Genomic DNA, 15840 nt, shown 5'->3' on the forward strand with positions numbered 1-15840 from the left:
TCTACACATCTCAAACTAATACACCGAAGTGTCGTCATCTTTAAACACATCTTTATTAAATACATTCCGTTATTATCTTATTTATTTTTATTTGAGATATTTATTAATTAAATCATTCCAGTCTGTTTTTTCAGTTTTGGTTCATTTCCAAATACCAGACTACTACAGCCCACTTAACCAAAAAAAAAAAAAAAAAAATCCCCTGGGGCTCACCCAAATTATAAATCTTCACTCTAATGAAAGTACAGGACGAAGTATTTCCTTGAAAATTTTATTCAAATAAACAAACTCCCTGCAACTGGGACACAAACTTCAACACAAGAGCAGAAAATTAAAAGTAATGAGTACTATCAAACTATCCACTACTCTTTTTTTTTTTATATATATATAAATGAATGTATATAAATATGTAACTGACCACAAAGAACTAATGCAGTTCTGAAGGTAAAAAGAGGGTCCAACCCATTGCTAGGAAATTATACCTAATAATGTCCACTGAGTGTATGCTGTCAATTTTAATTAAGACGGAGGTCATTGTCCTTTGTTTTAAGCTACATTTTGAAACAAAGTAAAAACACAAATATTTAATTTTAGTGAATACGCAAATCCCCCAGATCTCCCTTCTGATTTCAGTCGGTCTTAATTATTTTTTGTATATTCAGTAAATCTGAGACAGAGCGCTAAACTCAGTGAACTCAAACTTTACTGCTCTTCAACTCCAAGATCATTCCTTGAGGCGAGAGGTGCATCCAGTTACAGCAAAACAGGAAAAGAAAAGAACTAGAAAGAAGTGCAGGAAACACGGACATCATTTACTTGGCAGTTAAAAAGTAACAGAAAAACATCAGGAGACATTTGTAATATTTATTTCAAAGATTTCTCAAAGGCAATTGTGAATCTTTAAAGCTTGTATACGGATATACATACTTGCCCCTGATGACATTAGCCCTTATCACCCTTTGCACATCAGGATAAACTAATAGAAAGACATACAGCAGAAAGGCTTCAGTCACCCGGCAAGCTAATCCTCACCACCCGCTTTCACTCATGTTCAAACACTGTGTCAATGTACCAATAAATAACATAATATCAGAAAATTCTTTAAAACCTTGCACAATGCAAATGATAAATACTGAAAACACTGTTACATTAAACATGCTGCTGCATCAGTGAATGTAACAGTCTAATTATGGCTGGACCTGGAGTCATGAAAGGTTAACGACATCAGCAGAAAGAGATCCATAAGGCTATCATCTTTCCAGTCCATGTGCAAGGGGAGCATGGCAGGTTGCTCCAAGTAAAAAAAATAAAATAAATAATAACGGTAGTGTTGGGAAGGTGGAGAGTGGGCTCGTCGGTGGAATGTGTCACTGTTGCTGGGATGTGGTCTTGATCCAATTAGGACGCAACAGCCATGCGGATCCTCTGTGGGGGACACAGGAGGACATTCTTGGCTGCTTTGACAGTGTTTTTCATCAGCATCGCCACAGTCATCGGGCCAACGCCTCCTGGCACTGGGGTGATGAATCCCGCCTTCTGTCTCACACCTGAAAGTGCACAGGAAAAGTATGACGATTAAGACCTTATACACCAAATGGAACTTTCCAGAAATCAGGTCCTCCTTCCATCATCGTGTGTATAAATATAATTTGAAAACAACATAAAGGTCACTTTATAAATAACACGGGTAATGAGGCAACATGATGCCAAGCATGTGCTCCAGACACATGATCACGTTCAGCTTCCAAGAAGCAAAGTATAAGTCTGTGCCAAATGTTTGTTTATCAAACATTTATTTATTCCCTTTCCTCCATGAAGGAAGCGATGTCATTGGTTCGTTTTGCTAGCAGGATTACTCAAAGAGTTGTGCATGTATCTGCATGGATGTAAAGCAAGGTCCAGCTTGGTTGTAATAACTTTTGGATGTGAATTGCAAGTGTTCAATATGGGAAAAATCTGACATTTTGTGTCATATTGTCACATATAGAAATCAAATTAAAACAACAAACATCATTATAATGTTTTCTAGAAACTATTACAAACTAATCTAGCTCCAGAACAACGACAAAGCTAGCAGGTCACACCGCTTAATCTTCGAATTTGGGCGTTTTCAGTCCCATTGCCACAGCTGTATAAAAATCAAGCACAAAGCCATGCAGTGTGCTTTTACAAACATTTATGAAAGAGTGGGTCGCTTTAAAAAGCTCACTGAACTTGAGTGTGGTACTGTAATAGGATACAGCTGTTACAGAGCGTGCGCGGGGGAGGGGGAGTTGAAAAAGGTTGCCTGTAGTACGTTTTATTGGAACACAATTTTAAATGCCTGTGTGGAGCACTGAGGTGTTCACATATGTTCTCCCTCTCAAGCCTTACCTTCAAAATCCACATCCCCAACCAGTCGGCTCTTTCCAGTGACGGGGTCCTGCACTCTGTTTATTCCGACGTCGATCACAGCCGCTCCCTCTTTGATCATGTCTGCAGTGATGAGGTTTGGAATCCCTGAAAGGTCAGTAACGCGCACACACGCACAAAGAGTACAGTTAGTGAAGTACAGCAAAAAGACAAAAAAGATTAACAAACGAACCAACAAACAAACCTGCGGCAGCCACAATGATGTCAGCAATTTTAGTGTGTTGGCGAAGTTGATCCTTTGGAGTGTATCGGTGAGAAATTGTGACTGTAGCGTCACCTGCCACAGAGAACAGAGGCGTTAGGGGTGCACACGCTTTAGTTTTATCACCCAGCAATGCGCGCACACATCCTGTCCTACCTCCGGGCCTCTCGTGACGGCCGTCTGTGTGCAGCAACATGGCGATGGGCATGCCCACGTTCTTGGAGCGTCCGGCAACCACGACATTCTTCCCAAAAGTAGGAATACCTGGAAGATAAGAAAATTTGCAATCTTTTAGATAGGGTTAAAATGCTGTTGAAGAGTCTGAGAGGAAGAAGGTGGTCACTATAGTTACCTGTGCGTTTAATAATTTCCCAAACACCCCAGGGAGTGGCAGGGAGCATGGTGGACTGATCCAGGCACATGCGGCCCACGTTGACCACGTGGAAACCGTCCACATCCTTGGTTGGGGAAACTGCATTGCAGACTGGACGCTCATCGATGTGTTCTGTCCAAACAAAAGGGAGTTACAGTCAAAACAACTTTATCAACTCGTTCTGCTCACCGTGATAAGGTCAAATTCAGTTTCTCAGAGCAAATTCTGCCTCCAGCATGAAAGAAAATCCAAGCAAGAGACAGAAGGCAGGTGGGCAGTTTTCTGCTCCAACGTAGGCGCTGCAAACACACGTTCACCAAAGCTTGCATTCAGCCGTCATACTGGATTTCTAGACACCACGCACACGTACGCAAACCCGACTCCCAATGCAGGATTTCCCAGTTTTTCTGTACCTGGCAAAGGCAGCTGTACCAGTAGACCGTCCACGCGGGGGTCGGTGTTGAGTTTATCGATCAAGTCCAGTAACTCCTCCTCACTGATGTTCGTGTGCTTGAGAATTGTCTCACTTGAGATTCCTGTGGGAGGTCGAACACACAGGCGAACATTTGCAGTTTTGCCAATCACACGTATGAGGAATGTGCACCCCACCCTAAAAAAAAAAAAAAAAAAAAAAAAAACAACCCCTACCGACATCAGCCGCAGCCCGTGTCTTGTTCAGGACGTAGGAGTGGCTGGCTGGGTTGTCTCCCACGAGAATAACACTCAGATGGGGTCTTCGGTGGCCGGTTGAGACCCATTCCTCTACGTCGGCCCGGACCTCATCCCTAATTTGCCGTGCGAGTTTCTTTCCTGAGATGACCACCGCCTCCTGCCTGGGAGTTGGCGAGACAATTGTGGTCAGAAGACAAGTTATTGGGCATCAAGAAGCTGGGATTCATTGTTTAATTCCTGACAGATTTGTACACAGCTTTATTGAAAAGCGTTGGCCAACATGGCACAAATAACAGCACTGTGGCGCCAAAGCTAAGCCAAAATTCTTTCAACTAGGACTCATGTAAACTCATCTCAACCTTAATCCAAGCACCAGTTCTAGCCTCTAAAATTAGACATTAGACTGGGCCACATGCTTTACTACCACTTATGTTTCAATATGTATAGTAAACTGGTAGAAGCAAGCAAGGAAAGTCAGGCTCTTTGAGCGTCTAACCATCAGGCACGGTCAGAGATATTCGATGGTTAAAACTCATGTACAGTATTTAGGACTGTACAGACGGCTGCCGCACCGTTTTGTCCTCTTTACACAAGTGTCAAAGATGGTTCTCCGTTATATAATGACAAGCAGAGCGCAGGGGCTAATAACTGAAGAGTAATGAGCCATCGACAGTGATGTAACCATCACTTTTATCCTGTCCAAAGTAATTAAATCTTCAGAGAAAAGGATTGAGTGTTTTGGGGAGAATGGGACCAGTGTATCAGGTCCCAGACGCAATGTGTCGAGGTTACAGGGCTAATAGAAGTTCAAATCCCCCGACAGGCTGAGGAAAGATCTCTCTTTACAAATGTTTGAATCACTCATGTTCATAATGTTTATCTTTTGTTATTGTTTATTCTGCACATGATAACACAGCACTAGTACCTCTCGCAGCTGAGTTTGCAGAAATTTTCCTGGCATATAAATGAAATTAACTTGAAGTAACGTGATCCCACTAGATCTAATTTCACAAGCAGTGATGTAAGATAATCTCACACACACACACACACACACACACACACACACACACACACTAAATTATCAGCCTTGTGTCTTTGTAAATCACGCAGATCATGTGCAGGACCCACGAGATTTAAGAGTAGTTTTTTTTTGTGTGTGTGTGAAAGATTAGTTAATTGCATGTAGTCACACTGCACTCAGCACGTTTCCAATAAATACCTGCACATACAGACACTTGCTGACTGGCTGCTGCAGCATTACTCTCAGCGTGTTATATCAGGTTTTACAGACCATGTGATCAAATCTGCCCTGCGTCTTCATTTTTTCCCCAGGTGTGCACAACTAAATCTCGAACTCCACCTGAAGCCTGCCACTGGGTGCAAGCATTCACACAGATTTCATCAGCCAGCCCCCCCACGCCTCATCTACACCTGCAATATTACCGGCTTGACGCTGGGGGCGCTGCGAAATGTGTTCCACTGAGGACGTTTAGTGCAATAAAACAATAAAAGCCAGCAGAATAAAACCCAGCGACCTCATCCGCGTACACAAAAGCCTACAAACAAGTGGGCACACGAAAAAAAACAAAAAACAAAAAAGAAGAAAACACTCCCACTGAGTGAGGTAACAGAGCCGCCTCAGAGGTCGTAAAATGACCGTTAAAGCCGCTCAGATCGCAGCAGACGTGCGGAGGAGACTCACCTCGAGGCGGACGTGTGCAGTTTACAGACTTGGTGCTGTGTGTGCTGGCACAGTTTCCTGAGAGTCCTGAGCGCTGCCATTTCTCACCGGCTCACAGAAGACGAGACACAGGTACAGCGCCGGTTACGAAACCCCAGGTCTGACGGAGAGAGGCTGGGAAGGAGGAAGAGGAGCAGAGCGGCTTTAAACACCTCCCCCCCGCTCGTGCAAGCTGCCTACGTCACTGCTATCAGTCACCAGCCCTCTGCTGCGGATACCAGAGCCCTGCCCCTTTACAGCAGCCCTGCGTGGCACAGGCGTGGAAGTTCATGAGCGGTACCAGGCCAGAATTGTTGTCGTTTTTAGAGCTTTAAAGGTATTTTTCACGTACAGTTTCCACGTTTAAACAACCAGGATCATCATAGTTAACTAAAACAACATTGAAACCAAGTCTAGGTGTGGTAAAAACATTTGAATCAACTGAATTATAAGCTAATTCATAAAAAAAACTTAAGCATATTATATACTTGCAAAACTAACTTAATTGTTTTGTATTTTCACAGAACTTTTTGCAGTTTTCACCGCAGGCCAAAGTCACACCCTGCAATGCTCAGAGACACTGCAGCTTAATGAGGCTTTGGCGTAAATTAATATCGAGTCTATCAAATGAAGTGTTGTGTTTGTATTGTAATACATTTTCTGAACTTCCTAAATCTTGCTCCTAACTCTTAACGCCCACATTATAATAAGAAAACTAAAACCAACACTGAAACTGGATTGTTATTATTAGATTACTAAATGATTATCATGGCTTTCTTGGTCAAGCTGAGCCATTGTAATTACTTTATTCCCTATTGGCAGCTTTAACATCCTTTAAAACGTTTTTTTTCTGAAACCATAACAAAAAACAACTACAAATATAATGGCGTACATGGCACATTTATCTATTGGATGTATTAAAGCAGATTTTTATACATTTAAGTACTCACTTGTGTACACATAACAAGAATTGTACTTTAGTCAAGCACTTGATTAAATGTAGGTCTTATCTGTACTCATGTTTATTTCAAACTGTGGGCTCTTAAAGGAAAAACATTTCTAAGGCAGTAGATTTTTTGGAGTTAACCCCAGTGTCTGCTGGAGGTTTTGTGGAAAAAATTAATACCTGACTGAACCTTTTGAAACACAGTGATCTGTTCTCTGTTTGCCACTGTTTGTTCTCACTCTTTGGTGTAACCACAAGCGAACAGCCTAGCTTTAGAGCTTGGAGAATACCGAGATGTAGTTCCTTATCTGGAGAGCACATGCAGGGTGGGCTATAAATGAATATGTAGCTTCTCTGACAGATAATGTTGTATGCTTCAGATCATATGCTGTCTCTCTCTTCTCTTCTCCATCTTTCAGGTACAAGTTCATCTTGTTTCATATATCCAAAGATTTATTTATTTATTTTATATATATACATTTATATATTTATTTATTTTATATTTTGATATCTCTCTGATAAGTTTGTGTTTCCAGACTAATGATGCCTTCACCTGAACTGATGTGTCTTTTTTGACTCATATTGCAAGTTCCAAATGCAAATCCAAGACTTTAGACCTTTAACTCCAGATCTTTTATCTGCTTAATTAGTTTTGCTATAATGAGGGAACAGGCCTCACCTGGCCATGAAATAGCTTGTTATTTGACTGAAAATGGAAAAGATTTAAGCTGACAGTCTGCACTTAGATCACATATCCATTGTTTGATTTGAAATCTGACTCTGTCTCACCCTGTCCCTAGGATCTACCTCTGTCACACCAGCCCTCTGCATGTCCTCCTTCGCTACATCCATGAACCTTCTCTGAGGTCTTCCTCTTTTTCTCCTGGCTGACAGCTTCATATTCACCTTCCTTTGTCCAGTATATCCACTATCTCTTCTCTGCACCATGTCCAAACCCTCTCAGCCCTACCTCTCTAACTTTGTCTTCAAACTCACAACTCACTGCTGTCTCACTATCCTCATATTAAACAATCAAAAAATCATATAGAACTTAAGGGGAATGTTCTATGTCACAGTATTACAGTGTCACAGTATGTCACAGTGCTCCAGGATGACACATAAGAAAGTAACAGCTTTCTAACAGAAAGTTTTTGATCTTGGAATATGTACGTAGTAGTACCCACAGGCAGCCTGAAGGGGGCGACAGACTACCGGTTGCGCTGCTGCAGACAGCAGACAGAGGAAGAGGGTCTGTGGGTGCAGTTCATGTTAGCCTTCACTGTTGCTGTTAGCAGGCACCACTGACAAGTGCCTCGCACAGTGTACTTCTAAAACGCGTTTTTGTTTATTAAACCAGCTTTAAGAGTTCAAATCGAGGGTCTTAAACGATTCCTGCGCCAAGATGAGCTTCCTGTTGTAAGTAAAAAAATGTTTTTGTTTTTTTAAGCGCTCGTTGAGTTACAGCCGGAGCTTGCGGTTAATGTTAGCTGCGCTTCTACGAAGTTCAGTCAAGGGAAGTAAGCGGCGATAAAATAAGACACCGCTACATAAAGACGTCAGCTACCCGCATCCCAGTCTTAGTATAGTTTTAAGTTATGTTAAAGTCACCCATTTCTTACGCAGAGCTACCACTGATGATTGTAACATGACCGGGAAACTGTTGATTTACAGTTCGCCACAACTCACGAACTATAACTTTTTAAAGTAGTGAGTTAGTACGTGCTAACTTTGCTAGCCTGGTGAGCAGCGCTAACTCGCGTTTGGTTAGCCAGCTTAGCTCATATAGTCACTCTCTAATTGACTTAAGCGATGCTAGACATTCAATTTTTAGTCATGAGCCACACCTTTGGAGGTCTAATCTCGCTGGGTTGTTATAAAGTGTAAAGCAACGCCGCTAATTAAGTTTCCGTTGTTTACAGTAATACCGTGACACTGGTGTATTTCCTGTCAGTGGGTATACACTATGATGTGGTTGAGTCACGGCTCTGACGCTGTGGAAACCAAAGTTTTTGGTTTGATAGCAAACGCTGCAGCGGTCATCCATCACGAGTTTGGATTCAGCGTGAAGTTCATAGATGTCCACCACCAAGCTTGCATCTGCTGAGTGCACACATGAAAAGGAGTCCTCCTGTGTTTAGATCAAGGCCCAGGAAGAGGATCTGCTCTAAGATTAGCCTTTTAAAAACAACACTTTAGAGAAAAGTCTCTTGTTTATATAGTTCACTATCACAAGTTCAGTCTTTATTATGTTCAGCTCCCTGTCCTGTTACACATTTGATTTGACAGTCTTACCCCAAAAGACCTTATAAAGGAAAAAAATAAAAGAGGAAGGAAAACACATGAAAGTCAGCCATGCAGGGATCAGACACAGACAGATCAACATGTCCAGTTAACAGTATATTTATCAGATATCAGATATTTAAGATGTAAAAATTACATTGTCAACATTTGAAGGGCAGACGTTAACCCCACAGGGGAGAGGGAGCAGACAGATATGGCCTGTGCCACATGACCACCGTGAAGACAATATTTCTTAGATCCACTTTGATTTCTTTCCAGTGGTAGTCGCTCATCTAAGACCTTCAAGCCGAAGAAGAACATCCCAGAGGGCTCCCACCAGTATGAGCTGCTGAAACATGCAGAGGCAACGCTGGGTAGCGGAAACCTGAGACAGGCTGTCATGCTGCCAGAAGGAGAGGATCTCAATGAATGGATTGCAGTGAATAGTGAGTGACTTAGTACACACACAGTATCCAACTAACCAGTTAAAGTTTGTACCTGTGCCCAGTGTTAGTATGAATCATAAATAAAATAGTTCTGTACAGGTGCTGCACATTTGCACCACCCTGTGGTGTGAAAAGAGTAGTAGGGTCATAGAAGAGTGCACACAGCTGGCAAAATGGTAAATAATTGGTTGTTGCATTAAGCAGGGATTGTAGAATTACATGTTTTATATATTATCTCTAATAAAATATGGTATGTTTAAATATATTGCTTATGTGCATTTTGTGCTTTTAAATCTATTAAACTGTGAGTGTAGATGATACTAAAATACTTATTATAATCTAATTTGTTGCAAACCCCCCCTCCCAGTTCTTTCATCATAATAATAACATGCATAAATTCTGGATAAAACAAATAAGAATTTACTCTTTCCATTAGCGGTGGATTTCTTCAACCAGATCAACATGCTGTACGGTACCATCACCGAGTTCTGCACCGAGACGAGCTGCTCCGTGATGTCTGCAGGACCAAGGTAACGCCAGTCATTGTCCTCCTCATGTTTGTGCTCTTAATTTAGAGCAAGTATTTTCACTAGGGCGTATTTAACTGAAGTCACTTTGTGACACAGCAGGAAAACCACGGGTGTTTAGTTGCTTTATCGATTTGTGTGGTTAATGATGTCCACGATGGCCCACTGTCATGCGTATATGGGTAATGTCAAGAGCCATCTGTAAGATTTATCAATTCAACACAACAACACCGAGACTAGGGCTGCAGCGATTAGTCAAGTAATTTGATTATAAAAAATTCTCGACACAAATTCTTTGCTCCAGTGCTTCATTTAACTGTAGCACGTAGGTGTTGCCATGGAAATGTGAGCCACATTTGTGACTAAAAACAGACCTGCAATACAAACACAATAAAAAGTTTGATAACATTAGATTGTATTAATTAATTCAATTAAAAACAAAACGTTAAAACTTTTTTTCACAAGCCAATAGAAATTTAGACCGGCCAGCAAAACTCAGAGGCAGAGTAAAGGTAAATTTTTATGCCTTAGTTTAAATTTCATTTACATCTTATTTTGACCTTTGACTGTACTTGAGATTATTTATATATTTTTACATTTCAGAGAAGTGGATTTTTGACTTTTAAGACTTGGGTTATTATTGAGCTATGAGAGAAACATTTTTTAGTGTTTGATACCAAAACATAATGTTTTTGTTGAGGATTTAATCACCCCCCCCCACACACACACCCACCCAACACACACAAAAGACCAACAAAAAGAAAAAGCTAAATCTGTTTTGCACTGTGTGTCAGATAAAGCAAAATTCAGCTGACTCATTTCATGCGGGTCCACTTCCTGTGTTTTATCATCTCCACAATTAAATTTTATCTATTTATTTGCCGTTGTTTTACGAGGAAGTGTCACTGAGATAAAAATAGCTTTCTTTTACATAAGAGACCTGGTCCAGCTGTTAAGACCTGATGTCCTGAGTTAACTGCAGAATCAGATTCCCAGATCACATTTTGAGTGGTGAGATGGTTAAATCAGCTTCAAATCAGTCATCTGAATGTCACATGAGGAACATGGGAATTCAGTCTTGCTCGTGGACCCTGTAGAAGCTGTTTAGTTAGACTCTTCCCCTATCCTCTGTCCTGCCAAGACTTTCTGCGCTCAGTCTCTAATCAGGAGGAAGAGACGAGGGGGGTTCACTTCCTGTTGACATAGCCGCCATCAAGACTACGAAACTTCTGCATTTCCCTCTTCTGTTCTTTTTTTGGCCTGTCAGCTACCAGATGACGTTCCACTGTCCTGACAGATACACAGTTATATTCAGAGCTCTCATTTTTCTTCAGCAAGTCCAGTTTAACTAGTGAAACAAGGTGGTAATCTGAGAGATGACTACTGATTTTGTTCTTTCTCTGAAGGTATGAGTATCACTGGGCTGATGGCACCAATATTAAGAAGCCCATCAAATGCTCTGCACCCAAGTACATTGACTATTTGATGACTTGGGTGCAGGATCAGCTGGATGATGAGACACTTTTCCCCTCCAAGATCGGTGAGTTTTAACAAAACTTAAAGCTTTTGTTTGTGTTTAACAGATAGAGGGATGTTTCCTTTGACTTTACTTTTAGCCTGTGAGAATAATTACGGTGTTATTGGTCTTCTGTGTTTTTGAAAAAAAGACCAAAGAGCAGAAATAAGTTTTTTTAGCTGCACACTTGGCATTTAAAGCAATGCAATCCTAAACATACAGACAAGATAACCAAGGGCAGCAGGATAATGGTGTTGGCGGTCCAAGCCAGTCACATGACTTCAGTCCAGCTAAACTGTGTCTTGCATGCTGAGGAGCAGACTGATGCCAAGAAGCCCCTTAGACAAACAAGCTTTCTCTTTGTTCATTTTCTACAGCTGAGGTTTTAAAACTGGAAGACAGCGCATGAGAAGGTTACAGTTCCTGCTGCCAGTCTGTCTGTGAATGTGATACTATCACTTTTAAACTGGAAAAGTATCACTTTAACTATCAGCATTGTAGTTTTATATCAAAACATCAATTTTTAAGCTAGGCAAATGAGCTAAAAGTCCAGCAATCCTCTGGATTTAGGATGAAATGCATAGTGGACATTGAGGCAGCGCATTCTCTTCTCTTGACATCAGCATTTTCCAACCCCTTCTCCCCTACAGGAGTTCCCTTTCCCAAGAATTTCATGTCTGTGGCCAAAACCATCCTGAAAGCGCCTGTTCAGGGTTTACGCTCACATCTACCACCAGCATTTTGACTCTGTGATGCAGCTGCAGGAGGAGGCCCACCTCAACACCTCCTTCAAGCACTTCATTTTCTTTGTTCAGGTAGGTGGTTTGTGGTCCTACAGCCCCTTTCATACCTGGACTGTTATTTATATATATATACTGATCTAAAGAGTCCCGAGTCATTTTTTTCTCTTACTGTTGGTTGACTAATCTTTGTGAGGGGGAACTAATAATGTTTCTGAAACTGTTTCCATTTGGCTCAGGTTTGAATAAAAGCATTTTTAAGATAGTGACAACTTCTTGTAATATATATCTACATTGAGCCACTTCCATAACTGATACCACATATTTTTGCAATGCTACCTCAGTCTGTAAGCAGTTAAATTAGAATACATGTGACTCATGCACATTCGCCTGACATGAGTATCTTGCTGCAAGACTCTTGTGGAGAAGACAGATGTAGTTAAAATCCTCCTGAAATGTTTGCATGTACACACACCTCCATGTAGAAATAGTAGTCATTACTCTGCTGAAAGGCATAATTAGAAAGTTAGCTTCCTCTTCTCATCCTTTTCATCTTGATCATGTGCACACTAATTCTCTGGCGTCCATTGCACATTAACTTTTAAGTGAAACTGTGATTGGCGACTTCTTTGGCCTCCCGGTTTATTTCTGTTCAGCAGTGTGCTGCGTGTGCCTGCACGGCTATTTTTGTCCACACGGTTCTCTTCAAGATCCTTAAATGTGGTAATGTCCACATAATAAAAAAAAAAAAAAAAAGTAATGTGAAGAGCCAAACAGGAAAAAAAAAAGTCACTTTTGAGGAAAAAAAAAAGAAGATTCAAATTGATATTTAAACACCTTCACAGACCACACTTGTCACAATAGCTGACATTGCTCAAACACAGGAATAAACTGAGCTACTCTCAGTTGCAGAACAAGATAAAACCACATCTTAATAGGGTGTGGCAGTAAATACTATGTGCTGTTAAGATGTCTTTTTATCATAGACTATACATAATGTACTTAAGTGTCTTGCGTCACACGTGCTTGATGCTAAATGCCAGTTTTAGTGCAGGTACTGATGCTCTAACTGCCTCAATAACAATAATAAGAGGCCATCGCCTGCAAAGAAAGGTCGACATATGCAGGATTCCATTAGCAGTCAGGATAAGCGGTCACACGGATATGGTTGTTAACCCAGGGTTTATGAATCTAGCACTCATGTTAAAGGGGTGGTGTTGGCAGCCATCACAAACATGCCTAGGTCTACTGTCACCAAAGCAGTTGAATTTACAGAAGATAAAACTATAATGCAGACAAAGCAGCCGTATGTGTGTCTGTAATAGGAAAAGCACAGTAGAGCAGTACAGTATTAAGGTCCTGTGTGAATGTGCAGTCAGTATGATGGGAAAAGACCTGCTGTGTTAATAAAGTCAAGGCCGGGGGGTCAGTGAATACAGTCGTGTCTTAAAATCTATCTTTTATGACTGATGTTCAGCGTGGACAGACATAGACTTTAGAAGTTACTAAAAAAAACTTTAGATGTTCCTGCTATCTGAGCATGGAGGCCTGAGGTATCTTCCATGAATCCATTCCTAATCTCGGACATAAGGTTATTTCTTCAGCGTAAATGACCAGGATACCTTGGTAAGAAGTGAACCATCCTCATAGTAGAGAAACCAAAGTTAACCCTGAAATTACCCAAATCCTGGTTCATAGTACAGGCCTTGTGTTGGTTGTGGAGAGAAATTTTTATTTTTGAGCTTTAGTGAATGCTACACTTTTATTTTATAGTTTTACACTGTAAACTTAAAGGTTCCCTGTCTAGTTTTCTCCTAAATAGATAAATAATGTTTACATTAATCATTCACATTGTGTCTATCCATGAGGTCTGAGAACCATTTAATTATTTAATTATAAAATATATCTTAGAAACTAATCTGGAATACATGTGTAATTTTTAAAAACTTTTTTTCTTACAGGAGTTCAACCTCATTGACCGGCGAGAGCTCGCTCCCCTGCACGACTTGATCGAGAAGCTTGGATCAAAGGACAGATAGACATTTCATCACACGTCTTCCCTTCATAACATTTTTTTCCTCCTTTTTTTCGCTGTCTGTGACCTCTTCTACCTCTGACTTCTAGCCTCAGCTCTGAAAATCTGTGTCTTCCTCCTCGTATCTCCTGAATCTTTGCTGTATTCTTTCCCTTTTGTTCCTTTCGGTTGTTTGCTGTCTTTGAGCCTCTGTTTTTTGTTTATTTAGCTTCACAAGATCATAAAATAATTTTGTAGAGTAAACTTTTTTTTATATACAGGACTGTGGTTAGTGACTCTTTAAGAGCAACCTACTGATTTTTTTTTTTTTTTTTTAATTGGACCAAGGACATTTGGAAGTTGAAGTGAAACACAGCTGATCCGCTGTAATTACAGAAACTGACCAAACGTAGGTTTTTCTTTTTTAACTCTCTGTCATTAGTTTACAGGGAGAGTAACAGGAAGGATTGGGGGTAGTGACGTTAACAAAGGTTTTCAGAGGGCTTTTGTAACATTACATGAAGGCAGGCAAAAAAATGTAACAGTATATTATAGTATATTAACAGTATATAGAGCTCTCTGTCACGCGCTAGTTGTGTATCTGATATCCCACACGCTAACAGAGGTCTGATTATGTGACGAGATTCAGTGATAGTTAATCGTAAGGTGCCTTTCCTCTTACACCATAAAAGAACATCATCTTAGACTCCAGTAGTTTCAGTTTGATCACACATTACTGTCTTTTTGCACTTTTTTTCCTTCCTTATTTGATTAAAATAGTAAAATGTGAGATATAGTGCTTTTATTTACAATTTGGTTCCACCTATAGCTTTTATAATGACCCTGTGAAGGGACTATGTAGTGTAAAGTCAACCTGTTAACAGCAAAATATAATCTGTGAACTTTTTAAAAAGTTTTAGTTCTTTTCTGTGGTGCCGATTAAAGTCATTGCTGGTACTTAGTTTCTTTGTTTTTCCTTTTATTTTCAAAATTTTTACTAAATATTCCCCCTGAAGTGGACCATAGTGGATAACTATTACTATTATTACACCTGTACACCTGAGATGTATGCAGTATTTCAGGCATGGTCAGTTCCTCCGGCTTCAAACAGCAGGGCTGTTTGTACTACCATCTTTTTATAAACTGAAGCAGATTATATTCCTGCTGAATGCTTTGTCTGGTTTTATCAAGGGAATTCTTGTTGGACCTAAATTTCTATTGGACAATCACGTGACCAATTATGATCTTAAATTATGCACAACAGGAACTAACTATTAGATTTAGGGGCAGCAGGATTCATTTTATTTTTTGTTACCACTTTGTAAGAAAGACTTGTCGTCATACCAAGGTAAAGGTGTAATTGTAAACTTTTAGTTCACGGCTCACAAGATGCTAGTCAAGTCAGTACTCTGCAGGCATTTCCAGGCATTACCTTGAATCTGTATTCAATGACATGTTTTTGAAATTTATTTTCTTTTTTTTTTCCCTCATGATTTTTATTTTTAAGATTTTGGTATGACGTTACATTTCATATTGCATTGCAAAATGTTGGCTTTATCTTTTGAACATTGTATAACAAAAAGGGCTTTGAAATGAATGAAACCAGTTTTTTTTTTTTTTTTTTTTGTTTGTTTGTTTGTTTTTATTGGACCAATTGTTGGCTGGTCATTCAGGCTAAGAAAGAGTTGTTTGTATGTACCACGACCACACATTTGCTGTACATAAGATCAGTGTTTTCTCTGAACAAACCTGTGCCTTACCATAATGGAAGTGTCTGATATGATGGCATTGATAGATCAGAAACTCAATAAACACTGAAAAGACACTGCTGCTTGGTGTGTACTGCATTTCCATGACATGTCTTTTTAAAAGACTATCAATACCAATATTAGTGTTTCTGACAGTTCATTTAGTAACATGCAGCTGAGCAGTTTCCAGGGAATCATTTTGTAGGGCTTTTACAGGAGCAGATACTGGTGCTGATGCTGGGTT

At 40.2% G+C, this 15840-nt stretch overlaps 2 protein-coding genes across 2 annotated transcripts; one reads left to right on the top strand and one right to left on the bottom strand.

Annotated features, from left to right (window-relative positions):
- Positions 1 to 384: 384 nt before the first annotated feature.
- mthfd2 (methylenetetrahydrofolate dehydrogenase (NADP+ dependent) 2, methenyltetrahydrofolate cyclohydrolase) lies at positions 385 to 5604 on the bottom strand. Its single transcript, XM_040019783.1, has 8 exons — positions 5362 to 5604; positions 3636 to 3820; positions 3401 to 3523; positions 2967 to 3119; positions 2771 to 2878; positions 2597 to 2689; positions 2374 to 2499; positions 385 to 1547 (listed from the first exon to the last, which is right to left on the bottom strand). Exons 1-8 carry the CDS (start codon positions 5439 to 5441, stop codon positions 1399 to 1401), a joined length of 1017 nt encoding a protein of 338 aa, XP_039875717.1. The 5' UTR covers positions 5442 to 5604; the 3' UTR covers positions 385 to 1398.
- A 1245-nt stretch (positions 5605 to 6849) lies between these two features.
- Positions 6850 to 15673, top strand: mob1a (MOB kinase activator 1A). The gene is given in 7 exon segments (XM_040019785.1): positions 6850 to 7741; positions 8885 to 9051; positions 9488 to 9581; positions 10985 to 11118; positions 11745 to 11791; positions 11793 to 11909; positions 13796 to 15673. Coding segments are annotated over 7 exon segments (651 nt in total). The 5' UTR covers positions 6850 to 7727; the 3' UTR covers positions 13874 to 15673.
- Positions 15674 to 15840: the final 167 nt, after the last annotated feature.

Source organism: Simochromis diagramma, unplaced genomic scaffold, assembly GCF_900408965.1.
Source record: "Simochromis diagramma unplaced genomic scaffold, fSimDia1.1 OVJJ01000822.1, whole genome shotgun sequence".
NCBI classification, from domain to species: domain Eukaryota; kingdom Metazoa; phylum Chordata; class Actinopteri; order Cichliformes; family Cichlidae; genus Simochromis; species Simochromis diagramma.

What these genes read in the sequence shown, in the direction of transcription:
- mthfd2 (XM_040019783.1), bottom strand. Translation starts at nt 5,441, where the DNA reads ATGGCAGCGCTCAGGACTCTCAGGAAACTGTGCCAGCACACACAGCAC. An exon ending in CTGCACACGTCCGCCTCGAG is followed by an intron (nt 3,821 to 5,361) that starts GTGAGTCTCCTC and finishes GCCAACTCCCAG; the next exon opens with GCAGGAGGCGGTGGTCATCT. An exon ending in GGAAATTATTAAACGCACAG is followed by an intron (nt 2,879 to 2,966) that starts GTAACTATAGTG and finishes CTTATCTTCCAG; the next exon opens with GTATTCCTACTTTTGGGAAG.